The sequence below is a fragment of the Pseudorasbora parva genome, chromosome 6 (assembly GCF_024679245.1).
Source record: "Pseudorasbora parva isolate DD20220531a chromosome 6, ASM2467924v1, whole genome shotgun sequence".
NCBI classification, from domain to species: Eukaryota; Metazoa; Chordata; class Actinopteri; order Cypriniformes; family Gobionidae; genus Pseudorasbora; species Pseudorasbora parva.
This window is the reverse complement of record NC_090177.1, coordinates 34,073,186-34,088,184: the sequence shown is the minus strand read 5'-3', so window position 1 is coordinate 34,088,184 and position 14,999 is coordinate 34,073,186. Positions and strand designations below refer to the sequence as shown.

The following is a 14,999-nucleotide window of genomic DNA, read 5'->3' as shown; positions in this document are numbered from 1 at the left end:
AAGAACCAATGAGGTTCAATCTTGTGTTGCGCAGCACGTTTGAGCTTCCAGAAGAACCAATGAGGTTCTTTCTCATGTTACGTAGCACGTTTGAGCTTCCACAAGAACCAATGAGGTTCATTCTCGTGTTACGCAGCACGTTTGAGCTTCCACAAGAACCAATGAGGTTCTTTCTCGTGTTACGCAGCACGTTTAAGCTTCCTCAAGAACCAATGATGTTCATTCTCGTGTTACGCAGCACGTTTGAGCTTCCACAAGAACCAATGAGGTTCAGTCTCGTGTTACGCAGCACGTTTGAGCTTCCTCAAGAACCAATGATGTTCATTCTCGTGTTACGCAGCACGTTTGAGCTTCCACAAGAACCATTGAGGTTCATTCTCGTGTTACGCAGCACGTTTGAGCTTCCACAAGAACCAATGAGGTTCTTTCTTGTGTTGCGAAGCACGTTTGAGCTTCCTCAAGAACCAATGAGGTTCAATCTTGTGTTGCGCAGCACGTTTGAGCTTCCAGAAGAACCAATGAGGTTCTTTCTCGTGTTACGTAGCACGTTTGAGCTTCCGCAAGAACCAATGATGTTCATTCTCGTGTTACGCAGCACGTTTGAGCTTCCACAAGAACCAATGAGGTTCATTCTCGTGTTACGCAGCACGTTTGAGCTTCCTCAAGAACCAATGAGGTTCATTCTCGTGTTACGCAGCACGTTTGAGCTTCCACAAGAACCAATGAGGTTCTTTCTCGTGTTACGCAGCACGTTTAAGCTTCCTCAAGAACCAATGAGGTTCTTTCTCGTGTTACGCAGCACGTTTGAGCTTCCACAAGAACCAATGAGGTTCATTCTCGTGTTACGCAGCACGTTTGAGCTTCCACAAGAACCAATGAGGTTCTTTCTCGTGTTACGCAGCACGTTTGAGCTTCCACAAGAACCAATGAGGTTCATTCTCGTGTTACGCACATAGACTGTAAAAAAATATGGACGTAGTGTCCGTGACGTCACCCATAGGATTCCGATAAGCCGTTCTGAAGCTTAAAGTATGGGCGAGCTGGGCGTTGCCATCTTGTGAGCGAGTCATCGCGTGTCACTCCCGGATAACAGAAAATGGGCAAAAAGGCGGGATGTGCGCGGAGCTGAGGTGACGCAATGACTATAGACGGCAGATAAATGGCTATCCACTTGTAACCATGCCCTTAATTATGCAGAACCTTAAGGCTTTATATAACGGAAACGAATGAGTTATAAAAAAATTCACCCCCCTCAGAGTTGTCATGAAGATCAAAATTAGCATTATAAGCCAAAACCACAATTTGTACCAGGCTGTAAACATGTTTTTTTTCTGCTTTAAAGTTGAGAATTTTAATATGGGGCTCAATGAGATTCTGCTCCCTTCTGGAGCCTGCCTCTAGTGGCCAGTTAAGGAATTACAGTTTACATTACTTCCGTATTGGCTTCAAGAGAGATCGCGGGAGGTTGCCGCTTGGTTACGCAGCATGTTCGAGCTTCCACAAGAACCAATGAGGTTCATTCTCGTGTTACGCAGCACGTTCGAGCTTCCAGAAGAGGTTTGTTCTCGTGTGTCAACTGTCACGTAGGTTCGTTTGAGCATCTGTTTGCTGAATAATGTTTATGTGTGAATAAAAATGTACGTCTAAATTCAAACTGTTCATCATATAAATTGATCGTGTCGCCTTAAATTTTTTTGACTAAACCACTCGATTCATATGGATTAGTTTTGCAATCTCTTCGTGAACTTTTTGAAAGCTCTCAGCTTTCATCAAAAATATCTTAATTTGTGTTCCGAAGATAAATCAAAGTCCTACGGGTTTGGAATGAGGGTGAGTAATTAATGACAGAATTTACATTTTTGGGTGAACTATCTAAAAACCACAATAAAGGCAATCACAAAAAACAAATAAAACAGACATTTTTTTTATTTTTAGAGGGGAAAAGTTTGTCTATATTTAAGAGTCTTTTCTCAACTTTCCTTTGCAAAGTTGAAAAGCTCGTCCCTTTTCTAATCCTTCGACTAAAGTAAAAAACAAGAATGAAACAAACAAACGAACAAAAAGGTAAATGAAAATAAAAAAGACGATCAGGAGTCATTCAGCCCTGATCTACGTAGACAGAGGCCCCGGTGTGAGAGTCAGTAGTACTAAAATACACTCCTGCTTGTCCACATTACCTCAGATAATATGTTGCCTTCCTTCACACTAAATCTGCATTCATGTACGCTTTTATTGCACATACTGGACGGAACAACGGGGCGCCCTGCCTTTGGTACGAACGTGATCAACTGACATGCAATGACCAAGCTATCATAGCAAGTTTTTCAATAAGTGAAGAACACACAGCAGGAGAATGACAGTGCTTTGGCCATCATGCAAGTCAATTCGCTGAAAGAGGTGAACGAGTTAACGAGCGTTGCGTGGTTTGGGTTGTAGAGCGTGTGATTTAAAGAGGCACTGTTATCATGTACTGAAGTTTGTTCAATTAAGGCAAATGCACTGCAATTCACACTGCACGCATGCAGTGTATGGGAAGTCTCTATCGGTTCTACATCGAAATGAATTTGAAGTGTACGTTTTAATGATGCATTTTCCCATGCGGCCTTTTCCTTAAAGAGATGGAGTGGAGGGAATATTTTTCATACGTCACTGACTGCAGTTGATCAGTTAGTACCAACTAGCTTGAACGTCTCAATTCTCTCTTTGTTCCCTCTCCTTAGCTGGAATGGAATCATAATCGAGTAGATAAGAACAACCAGAATTGGAATAAAAAAGGATACAGAGGTGATACAAAATACCCAAACATTAAAACTTGAGGGAATCAAACAAACAAAAATCGTAGAGAAGATACCACAATCAGACATGCTTTTGAGCTGTTTAGTTTGGCAAGAAAGCAGCTAGTCGTATCATAGAAACCTCACAGTGAAAAGAGTTATGCCCCTTCGAGATTACAAAGCACAGTATTCAGTCATAATTTATAGATATATTTCTTTCATTTAAAAAAAAGTCCTTCTAGAATGAATTGGATCTCGATAAACTGTCTTGTACCGTGGTATCCAATGCCGTGGCTTTTCCCCAGATGCCTCCGAAAAACTCTTTTTTTCCTTTTATTTCATTTTGTACCAAAAATACTTCTTTGAAAAAAGAAGAAATGGTTGACGGAACACACAAAACTAAACTGAAGTCTTCCTTGAGGATGTATTAAAGGCCCAGACCTGGTTGTACTTCCAAAAAAAGTAAAAAATAAAACATAAAAATCCCTACTTTTCCACAGCTTTCCACACACTTCTATAATTTGTCATTCTGAAGGAAAAGCAAGACTTTAAATGAAATCATTCAATCCTTCATACGATCCGGAGCACAACGCTCTGCCAGTCACCCAGATGGCTGGTCAATCAGTGGGATTTACTTTAAATGATAAAACGTCATAAAAACAGGAAAAATCAAGGGATGAGGATGTCAGAGCATTACATAATATTCAAAACTTCCGCAAACGTTTTGACAACTACTTTTCTGTTAAATACTTCGGTCTTTGGTCAATAGTTCTCTTCTTAATTTATACAGATACTGTATTCGTACACACACAAATATACGAGCGTACGTCTTTATGTACGGTATAAATGTGTACGGGTTTTCCACACTTTTTCCATAAATGACTTTTTGCACAAAACATCAAGATGAAAATAAATAAGGAATTCTGAACAAAACATGAGTACCTGTATTTATATTCTCCTGAAATAAAAATAAAAGAGGAACAGAACAAAAAATGTCACAAAAATAAAACTGGAGAAAATGCCTTATGTACAGCGTTTTTCTTCGGCAAATAAAGGCCTTTATTAAATAAACAGACTTTGCATCTTTCAAGCAGCCTGAGGGAGAGGCTTAAAAACAATCGTCCTTCAAGGTGCACAGGCATATCCACGGCCGCCACAACCCTCCAGTCTGGAGTCTGGTTTGTTTTTTCAATAATCTTCCTTTTTTGTTTCAAGTGATAGCGATGGCTACTTGTTTGTCTTCAGCTTGCCTGGAGAAATCCTCCTCTCTGGGGAATTGTGGGAATCCAAAGACATTCTAGTGCACTGCTAACTTTTGGGAGGTCCGTTGTTCAGGAAGTAAGTGGTCATCTCACCCTTGCCTTTCACCTTTACGACCCCTCGACACTCCAGCTGGTAACCTTTAATGGCCAACACCTGGTGCAGGTCTGTGGTCACCTGCAAGAGATCCAAGAGATAACACTTCTACGTGACTTGCTCACAATGACGATGAAGCTGTGAGCATCTTGAAGGTTTACCTGAATGTGGTCTGGTACCCCTGTACTGTCCATCCGACTGGCCACGTTTACTGTGTTTCCCCAGATATCATACTGGGGTTTCCTGGCTCCAATTACTCCTGCAACCACTGGCCCGATGTTCAGTCCTGCACACACACGCATATGCCAACTTCTTAGAAGTGTACTCTATGGGGGCTTTCCCACTGGGCACGTTTGCCGAATGTGTTCTCAGTGCCTCCCCCAGGTTTCACACTCAACTTGACTCTATTGAACCCTGCATTCATCTTGCATCATCACAAACGTGCATGCCACATGATAGAAACTCAACATATTGTGTTGTTCATGAATTTAGTGCTATTGTACACAGCAGAGTGAATGATAATTTTTGTTTGCTGTATGTGCGTGGCATGAAGGTGGATTTCTGCTGCTTTGAAAATTGATTGTTTTGAGGAGAAACCTCACTGCAAGCCATTCATTGCACTCACTATGCGCGATTAAAAGAACCCCGGTGAGAAATGACCCTAGGTGTAATTAACAGATGGTTAGCGAGTAGATCGTTCTCTGGGATGCGTTTTCATGAAAATCGAATGTAAAGAGTTTTATCTCTAAAAACAGATTATCTTACAACGAGAGTATATGGGGCATGGAATAAGTAAAATTAAATCACTACTTAATACCACTAACAAGGCTCAAAATAGCCTCACACTAACACGGCAGCATAATGAGGGTCCCTACATGCAAACCGAAGCATTGATAACTTTGTAAGTGTATGAACAGTTTAATAAGAACATACTTTATAAAGACAGTGCATTAAGCGTTCACGATCAGGCACCATCTTGGAAAACAGTCTCGACCAGTCGAGCCACGAACGCTGTGCTAAGTGATGAACTGTGATTTGGACATATTTCACATGGGACACCTTCTTCCCTTGTAGTTAGTCAACCATATATTTAAATAAACAGGTATAATTCATGCATTTCCATGTAATTAGATTTTACAAGCTTAATTCCTATCGACCAGCTCACTTAGCACAGCGTTCTTAACTCGACTAGTCGAGACTGTTTTCCAAGATGGCTGCTGTCTTTAAACAAGTAATGCACTGTCTTTATAAAGTATCTTCTTATTAAACTGTTTGTACACTTGCAAAGTTCTCAATGCTTTGGTTTGCATGTAGGGACCCTCATTATGCTGCAGTGTTAGTGTGAGGCTATTTTGAGCCTTGTTAGTGGTATTAACTAGCGATTTAATTTCACTTACCCTGTGCCCCATAGACAAGCGTTATAAGCGAATCTGTTTTTAGAGATAAAACTCTTTACATTCGATTTTTATGAAAACGCATCCCAGAGAACGATCTACTCGGTAACCATCTGTTAATTACCCCTATAGGGTTATTTCTCACCGGAGTTGTCCTTTAAACGGCACACTCAGTCCCGGCGCTCTCTGGTGGCTGGCATCGGTACTTACAGGTCATTGGCAGCAACGAAGAGGTCTAAAACTCAATGTGGCGGTTACTTTATTTCCCAAACAAGTGCACGCCCGAGTCTTAGGCTGCGTTTTTTTTTTTGGTCCACGGTGGTCCACAGCCTTCTCACAGCCTGATGTTAAACAGATGTGTCGCCTTAGTGGCGCGAAAATTTTCACGTAATCGTGCTGCTCGTATGAGGAGGTTTGCAAGGTACTGTACTGCCGAAATGTCTAATCGCTCTGAGAAAACAAAGGAAATTAACATCTGAGCTCATTCATACAGTTAGCGTCTCTGTCCGAGACGACATCACATTGAGTGAACCATCTATGAATGACTCTAATTTACATGCCTTTCCTTTCACATGAAAATTCCCCCAAACGCCTGCTCCCCCTCATATTGAGATCACCTGAAATGCACCAGAAATCTCTTTGTTACAATGTCAATCCTCATATATGTGTTTGATATCATTCGAAATGTCTCAGTGCGACTGGTACAAATATCTCAACTCCACAGAAGTAAACTAGAACATCGTAAATGTTTTAAGGGTTTAAAGATATCTTTCCTTGGTGTATGGTGGGTGTGGCTTTCAGCCATTTGGCCTTTCTTTCATACAAGTCTATAGGACTTGATCAATGCAAAGTCCTATTGTGAACTGGTGTTTCCATTTGAAAGAGTTTCAAATGGTTCTGGGTATGCATCTGGTTCTGAGTATTTAAGGAAATGTTGCAAAGCGCTCAGGGCTCGATACTGTACTCAGGTCAGCCCGTAATGCTGGAAGTTTTAACTCATGCAGCATTATGTAACCTTGATAAGTCAGGTATACATCGCATTCTTTACTTCAGAGTATTTGATGTGAAGTATACCTTTGAATTGATTATGTAATTGGCCTTATACATTTACCTGACTGTTAATAAATTGTTACACTTTGATTGATTCTGACTTGGTCTGGAATTATTTAGGTTACGAACGGACATAATTTCAACAAAGGGTTAAACGGAATAATTAAATGTGTACATGAACTATTAAATATAAATGACCAAATAACCAATTGGCATTCTAACCTAAATTCTAAATTGTGATTAAATGGAGTCAGATTAAGAGAAATTGGAATAAAATCCCCTTTCCCCGCTGAAAAGACCGAACGCACAGCGACCTTCACCCGCCGATCGTTAGCCTCCATTGGGACGATTTGGGCGGCCTTACAGTACCAACTGAAGTGCAGCAAGGACTTTGCAACTTTGATTATAGACTCCAGCACGGTTAGCGCTCACACTGCATGCGAACCGCGCCCGAGTCCAACTGAACCGTGCTCTGGTCCACCTCTTCCAAGTGGGCCAGGGCCGGCTAATCGAGCAAAAAATCCTTTCCCGCGACCTCATGGGATAGTAAAGTGTCCATCGTATGCAAACTTCAGAATTGTGCCTGGGTACTTTTTGCCTACTCATTTTTGAGTACCGTGAATTCGGACATATTTCTTTTGTCGCATACTGTTTTTTGCCTACTATTTAGTAGGGAAATATACAATCTCGGATACAGCCTGAGTTTCACATTCATGCGAAATGCGCCACAGTTTCTTCCAGTGTGACCAAACTCAGACCACCTCCTACTGGTATTTTCAGGTCCGGTACCTTGGTGCACTTCTGGGTTTGCATGACAGCTTTTACATTAGCAAACCGTGGCCCATTTCAAACTAAACCACCACTGTGAATGCGCCCTTAGTATTCATGTTGGTTTCAAATGGTAATTAAAAACTTTCATTTTAAATTGACTTCATGTAGTGTAACCAGTGTTCTTTTAATATAATATTATATTGTTTCATATTTTGAATTAGCTTTTATTTTTATCTGTCATCTGTATTTGTTTTTGTTTTAATTATTTAATTTATTATTTCTGTTTTAGTTTTAGCAATTTTATTTTAGTCAGTTGCCAATGTAATATTTCTAATTTCTAAAGTCTTTATTAAAAAAAATGTCATCTAATATTTTTCTTTATATCTGCTTTATTTCAATTAAATGTGCTCTATGTAACTTTTCTGTCTGCTAGAGGGCGCCTATCATATAGCCAAACTATAAAGGCATAGTTTGATGACACCAATTTTGAGCGCAGAATCTTGGGACATGTGGACCAGTGGAAAAGAGTCGGGATAGGACTCGGGCAGAAATCATGTTCGTGGATGCGGTTATTAACGCTACTGTAGTGTTAAGCAGAGCAGGACCGAGTGTTGAGGAGCTGAGCACGGCCGCTAGAGCGATTGTTATCTAAACACCCGCCTCACGAACAACAGGACTTTTATTGTGACGGGACGGGACACAGTGGCCGGCACTATTTCTGCTTTTCCGGTCATGAGTATGAGGTAACGCAGCACTGTTTATCATATTAAATACATGTAAGTGTGTATTAAATGATGTTCTGACGTTACTCTGTGCGTTCGGTCAGCGGCTGCTGTGACACTTGTTCACACTGCTAAGAGTAAAGCGCTTCTGCAGAATAAAACCAGAAACCGAGAGTAACGCAGATATGACGCAATTGATAAGCAACTCCCTCAGACATCCCAGTTCATTGGTTAAAATAACAATTTTCTCACAATTTACAAATAGTTGGAAACATTTGTGATATTGTAAGACATCAACTGAACAAAATATTTAACTGCAAAAATACTACATAGTGTACCTTTAACAAAACATTTTTAATAGTTTTAGTTAACAACAACACTTGGGTGTAACCAATTTAAAAGACATATTTCTTTACACGTTAAAAACATGCGTACACACCTTATTCAAAGAGTCTTCATGCACAATTCATTTAAAAATACCATTTTATTTGCGGGGAGTCACACCACACGGCACTTTACAACCTGAACTACGATATTGTCAAATTATTTGCTATTTTAAGAGACTTGGTTGCACTACAGGACTTTGATTTGGCAAACCAAACATTTTCAAATGTTTGAACAATGATGAACAATGGACTCCTATGATACTCTGTAGGACACTTACCGATCTTCATCTGGAAGTTGTTGAAGGAATGCTCATTGATATGTTTCATCTGTTCGCGGAGTTCCATGGCGTAGTTGGCCAAAGCGGTTATATGCGAGCGGCCTTCCTTGTCATAGGTGGAGTCGTTAAGGCCAGATGCTGCCATGTACGTGCTGCCAATGGTCTTTATTTTCTCCAGTTGTCTGTATTTGTCCTCACTGATGAGCTGTAATAGTAAGAAAGGTTTTTATCAATATACACTACTTTCCACAAATGTGGGGTCAGTATGATTTTGTTTCAGTAACAATGAATTAAACGAATCAAAAGTGACAGTAAAGACATTTATAATGTAACAAAAGTTCCCTTTCGAAAGGGAACTCGCGCTGCGTCAGCTGACGCTACGGGGAACGCCTTCAGCGTGACAGGTGTCTGAAATCGCTATCAAATCACAATCCTACTGACCGTCGGCAGCTGGTGATGTCATCACCGTGCGACCAGGAAGTATAAAAAGGCACCGTGCCAACATGACAACATCCTTTCGTCTTCAGGGACTGTTTTGTCTGGTTCGCTGGAAAGTCAGAATGAAGTGCACACGCAAAGTGAAGGGAGCGTACAGGAAGTGCGCTGATCCGTGTCCCAGGTTTCTCACGCCTGAGGACACACACACCCTTTGTGTGCTCTGCCTGGGGGAAGAGCATGCGCGGGAGGTTCTCGAGGGGGCTTCCTGCGCAAAATGCGAGCGTTTTCCGTTGAGGACGCTCCGCTCTCGCTTGGCCTTCTTCTCGAGGGAGGAAGAGCCAGCATCTGAGAGCGGTCCCGCTCAAGCTGAGGCTGAGCGGTGCCGTCTGTCCTGGGGCTCCCAGATGGACCTGGCTCATCGTCTGGAGAGTACAGTTCTCGCGGATGATCAGCCAGGTCGCGAGAGCAGGCTGACGGAGGAGGAGTCGGATGGAGACTCCGTCGTCAGTCCGTGCTTTTCCGGTCGATCAGAGGATGGCTGTGGATGAGGAGGAAAATGAAGCTGAGGCTGAATCCTCCCAGCCATCCTGCCCCGTGTATGGGGAGCTGATAGATGTGATGGGGCGCGCGGCGCTGAGACTTCAGCTGCCGTGGCAGAGAGCCAGGGGAGAGGCCGCCCGCCCTGACAGACTGGGCGATCGGTTTCTCCCCGACCATAGCCGCCCAGCTCCCGGGAGCCTTCCATTCCTCCCCGACCTTCACGAGCAGGTCGTGGGGGCATGGAAGAAACCCTACTCGGCGCGAATCCATCGACATCAGCGTTTTAACTTCACTGATGTCGAGGGATTGGCCGAGGCAGGGTATGTGTCGATGCCGCCCATCGACGAGACGTTCGCGAACTATCTCGCGTCTGGGCGGCCATCGACACTAAGAGCTCCTGCCCTGCCGTCTAAACCATTGAAGACGACCTCGCGTCTTAAGGGCAGGGCATACACGTCGGCAGGTCAGGCGGCGGCGGCCTTGCACACAATGGCGGTGTTGCAGGCCTATCAGGCCGATCTGCTGAGGGACCTCGATCAGGGGGAGGGCCTACCCCCTGATGCGATGGCTGAGTTGCGCCGCACCACGGATCTCTCTCTCCGGGCGGCCAAACACACAGCAGTCGCCATCGGACGATCGATGGCGGCTATGGTCGCCACGGAGAGGCATCTGTGGCTGAACCTGGCGGACATCGGGGGGAAAGAAAAGGCCTTTCTCCTTGATGCCCCGGTCTCGCCCTCTGAACTTTTCGGCACCTCCGTCGAGGCGGTGGTGGGAAAGTTCAGAGAGGCGAGGGCGCGCTCAGCGGCGTATAGAACATGTATTCCGCTGAGGTCCGGGGTGGCGCCCAGGCAGGAGGGTGTCCCTGGCTCTTCGGGATTCGAGGATCACCGACTGGGCCAACGCAGCAGCGTGGCCTCTCGTGCGCCCCCTCCGTGGAGGAATAGGACGCAGAAGAGGCGGGACACCTGCAACAGGAGGAGGGACATCGGGGAGAAGAACCGCTTCCAGCGCCGGAAGCGAGGTGGTGAGTCTCTGCCCCCGAGGGCGTGGAAGTGAGTGTGGTGTCCCCTCCTTTGTTTTTCTGTTGTTTTTCTTTTCTCTCCCCGGGCGAGCTTTACACCAGGCCACGCGGGCCGATGATGAGCGGATGTGAGACTCTGACGGCCTGCCAGGCCGGTGTGTGAGAGCGCCCCACCCTCAGGTTAGTGCGACGAAGCATGCATGTTACATGAAGCGATGAGGCACTGAAGACAGGGGGTGAGTCCCCTTTTAGGGCAAACATTCTTCTTTTCAATGCCGTATGTTTGGACTCTATGCTTCCCTGAGGGATATTTTGTTGAAGGAAAGTATTAACAGAGGGAAATGTGGGCCTGTAGTTCCCCGGTAAAGGTGGCTAGAACGATGTTTGTATAAACACAGTGTGTGTTTGTAGGCTGATGTTTGCTAGTGTAGCAACAGTAGTTTATAAGGCTGTTTCTCTTCTGGATATGTGTAATATGAGCAGTTGAGGCCGCCGCACATGCCGCAGGCGTGTAGCGGCGATATAGACTGATGTATGTTCTCCTGGCGAACCTTTTTAGCTGTAGCCACCTCCGGGTAGCGGTGGCACCTCTGCTAGTGAAATATCTAGATGAATATGTGAGGTTAGGCTAACGCATGAACTGCAGTAAGGTTTGTCCCAGCCCTGTTTAGGGCCGTGGTGTGTGGGATTATCAGACCGATGCTAGTGCATCAAGTTGGCCTAGGCTGTTGATGGGATGACGGTAGAGCTGCAACTAACGATTATTTTTTCTGTCGACTAATCTAACGATTATTTTTTTTCGATTAGTCGACTAATCTAACGACTTATTTTTTTACCCTTTGAAATTTTTCAAAATTCTGTGGCACCCCCTCACATAAGTTACGCTAGAGGTGTAACAGTACAGACTGCTCACAGTTCGCTTTGTATCACAGTTTTAGGTTCACGTTTCAGTACAGTTCGGTATTTGCTATGTTCAGGGGAAAAAGGACTACTGTCAAATGAAAATAAAGAAAATAAGAACAGATAACTTAAATAGAAGCAGCAGCACAAATAAATACTATTGAGCAAAGATGAGAATAAAATAAACAATGCTTTTCAGGTAGGTCCAACATTAGTTTTTAGGTAGAGAAATGGAATGAAGTAATCAAAAGTAAAATAACCACACATTTAACTGTTTAAAATTTAAAAAATAATCCTTATTAAACTTACAAAAGCAGTCAGGAGCAGTGAGTGATGTCTTTATCTTTTGTTTGACATGAAACAGAAAGCAGTGAATGCTACTGCCCCTTTAAGACCCACGGCCGCTTGAGTCTGATCAGACGGGAAGGCCCCCCTCGGGGCCTCCCGGGTAGATCAGTCCATAGGCCTTTTTAGGCCTCCTGAGCACCCCTGTAATAAATGTGTTCAGTAGATCCTAGGATCGAGCAGAAGAGACTCCCCTCGATGGCAAGGGTAAGAAGCACTAAGCTGAGTACTGCTCTCCAGGATTCCCGTCTCCGAGTTCCGGTCTGAGGAGGACATTGCCAGTTTGCAGTCCCTCAGTCTGGAGGCTCACAAGTAAGAGCGATGTCCGGAGGCTCTGTTTTGACAGACAGGGTTGGCCAAGCTGGGGTGTCCCACAGAAGTGATGCCAGGTGAGGCCTCCCTGGTGGCATTCGGTGAAGGTTTTTCCCGAATTAGTGACGGCTGGTGGCGCCCTCGGGTCCCCTAGCCACATTCCCTTAAGGGACTCCTTCCTTCGAAAGTAGTAGGTCCCAGGCCCTCGAGCAAGCCGAGAGTAGGAAACCTCAGTTAAAACTTGTTTAGGTTCTCTCTTAGGCATATAGCTTGGGCTATGACCATAGGAAATTATGTCACTGGCAGCCTGTGTGGCTAGAGGGGGAGTGGTTCAGACTTTCCGCGAACACTCGTCCAGGCAGTTCTCACTGCCAGTAAGGGGCGTGCACTCCCCTCAGCATGGCGGCGTGGGTATATCGTTCCCCGTAGCGTCAGCTGACGCAGCGCGAGTTCCCTTTCGAAAGGGAACGTCCCCGGTTACGTATGTAACCTTAGTTCCCTGAGAACAGGGAACGAGACGCTGCGTCACATGGCCATGCTTCAAGGTGTGCCTGCCCACAGTCCCTTCAGACGAAGCGGATGTTGTCATGTTGGCACGGTGCCTTTTTATACTTCCTGGTCGCACGGTGATGACATCACCAGCTGCCGACGGTCAGTAGGATTGTGATTTGATAGCGATTTCAGACACCTGTCACGCTGAAGGCGTTCCCCGTAGCGTCAGCTGACGCAGCGTCTCGTTCCCTGTTCTCAGGGAACTAAGGTTACATACGTAACCAGGGACGATTTCTATTTTGAATAAATGGTGTTCTTTGGAAATTTCTATTCATCGACAAATCCTGAAAATGTTTTTTTATCAGTTTCCACAAAAATATATAGCATTACAACCGTTTTCAACACTGATAAAAATCAGAAATGTTTCTTGATCATTATATTAGAATGATTTTTGAAGGATCATGTGACACTGAAGACTGGAGTAGTGATGCTGAAAAATTCAGCTTTCAAATTATTTTAAATTATAATATTCATAATATTACTGTTTTTACTGTATTAATGGACTTGGTGAGCATAAGACACTTCTTTCAAAAACATTTCAAAAATATAACCAACCCCAAACTTTTTAATGGTAGTGTACTCATGTATAAAAGTCATATTGTCACACTGATTGGTTTAATATATTAATATTCCCTCATTCTCTTTGAACATTAAAGGGTTACTTCACCGCTTTTTCATATTAAACTGTTATTCCCTTAACTAAAACGAGTTGATACATACCTCTCTCGTCTCAGTTCGTGCTCTTAATCGCTCTGACGCACGGTGACGATCTGATAGCATTTAGCTTAGCCCACTAAGCCCAGTTCATTCACTATGGTACCAAACAGAGATCAAGTTAGAAGACCAAACACCTCCAGGTTTTCCCTATTTAAATACAGTTACACCAACAGTTGAACGATCAAGAATGGTGACATAAAATAAAATGTGGCACTTTTCTAAGCGGATTAAAAAGGAGAACTATAATGTATAGCAGAATAGCAATTCTGAGAGTACTTCGACTCGCTGCTGTACTCTCGGCGCAGTAAAAAAGGCGCAGTAAAAAGTCCTGGCTGAAACGTTCCTATTGATGGAAATGAGATGGAGGGGGAGATGTAAGGGAGGATTTTTCAGGCGCAACTTTTTACAGCGGTGAGTTGAAGTACTCTCAGAAGTGCTATAGATTATAGTTCTCCTTTTTAATCCGCCACATTTTATTTTATGTCACCATATTTGATCGTTCAGCTATTCGTGTAACTGTATTTAAATAGAGGTGGAGGTGTTTGGTCGCTTCTAACTTGATCTCTGTTTGGTACCATAGTGAATGAACTGGGCTTAGTGGGCTAAGCTAAATGCTATCAGATCGTCACCGCGCGTCAGAGAGATTAAGTGCACGCACTGAGAAGAGAGAGGTATGTATCAACTCGTTTTAGTTAAGGGAAAAACACAGTTTAATATGAAAAAGCGATAAAGTATCCCTTTAATCTCCGGCCTTCTAACCTCATCAAAATCAGCGATGATCTCATTGAGGAGCCTCAGACACTCCACTCCCTCGTTGTTGGCCTCCAGCTCCACGTAGAACTCGGAAAAGTTGCTGATGGAGGCGAACATGACAGCCACACACTCGCACGACTGGTAGTACAGCTCGTCATTCCTCCTCTCTCTAGCTAGAAAGTGGGCGGCCACATCTTTGGGCAAGATGTTGTGGAGAAGCCGACGGTTGTAGGCTTGAAGTTCCTCCATCTCCTCCTTCTCTTCTGTGGCCTGTGGAGGAACAGACAAATGACGTATTTCAAATTCCTGATGTATTTATTGAACAAAATATTTATCGTTATTGTATATCTTAGTGAACCAAGATAAAAAGAAAAAAAAATGCTGGCATAGCAAAGTGGTTCGATTAAAGGCTTAGTTCACCCAAAAAATTGTATTTTGTAATTAATTTGCATACAAAAAGTATGCTCATTGCTTCATAAAATTAAGGTTGAACCACTAGAGTCACATGGACTATTTAAAAAATGTCTTTACTCCTTTCTGGACCTTGAAAGTGTTCATTAAATTGCTGTCTATGGAGGGGTCAGAGAGCTCTCGGATTTCATCAAAAATATCTTAATTTGTGTTCCAAAGGTGAACGAAGGTCTTACAGGTTTGAAACAACATGAGGGTAGGAAATTAATTATAGAA

At 43.6% G+C, this 14,999-nt stretch overlaps 1 protein-coding gene across 2 annotated transcripts in view; it reads right to left on the bottom strand.

Moving 5' to 3' along the window:
* Positions 1–1,908: 1,908 nt before the first annotated feature.
* adcy6a (adenylate cyclase 6a) overlaps positions 1,909–14,999 on the bottom strand; it is a 103,384-nt gene continuing 90,293 nt past the window's right edge. For both annotated transcript variants that reach the window (XM_067446750.1, XM_067446748.1), the window contains 4 exons: positions 14,319–14,582; positions 8,732–8,936; positions 4,292–4,416; positions 1,909–4,211 (listed from right to left, as the gene is read on the bottom strand). In XM_067446750.1, coding sequence (XP_067302851.1) covers positions 4,083–4,211; positions 4,292–4,416; positions 8,732–8,936; positions 14,319–14,582 — 723 coding nt within the window. In that variant the 3' untranslated portion in view covers positions 1,909–4,082. The remainder of the gene's footprint in view (positions 4,212–4,291; positions 4,417–8,731; positions 8,937–14,318; positions 14,583–14,999) is intronic.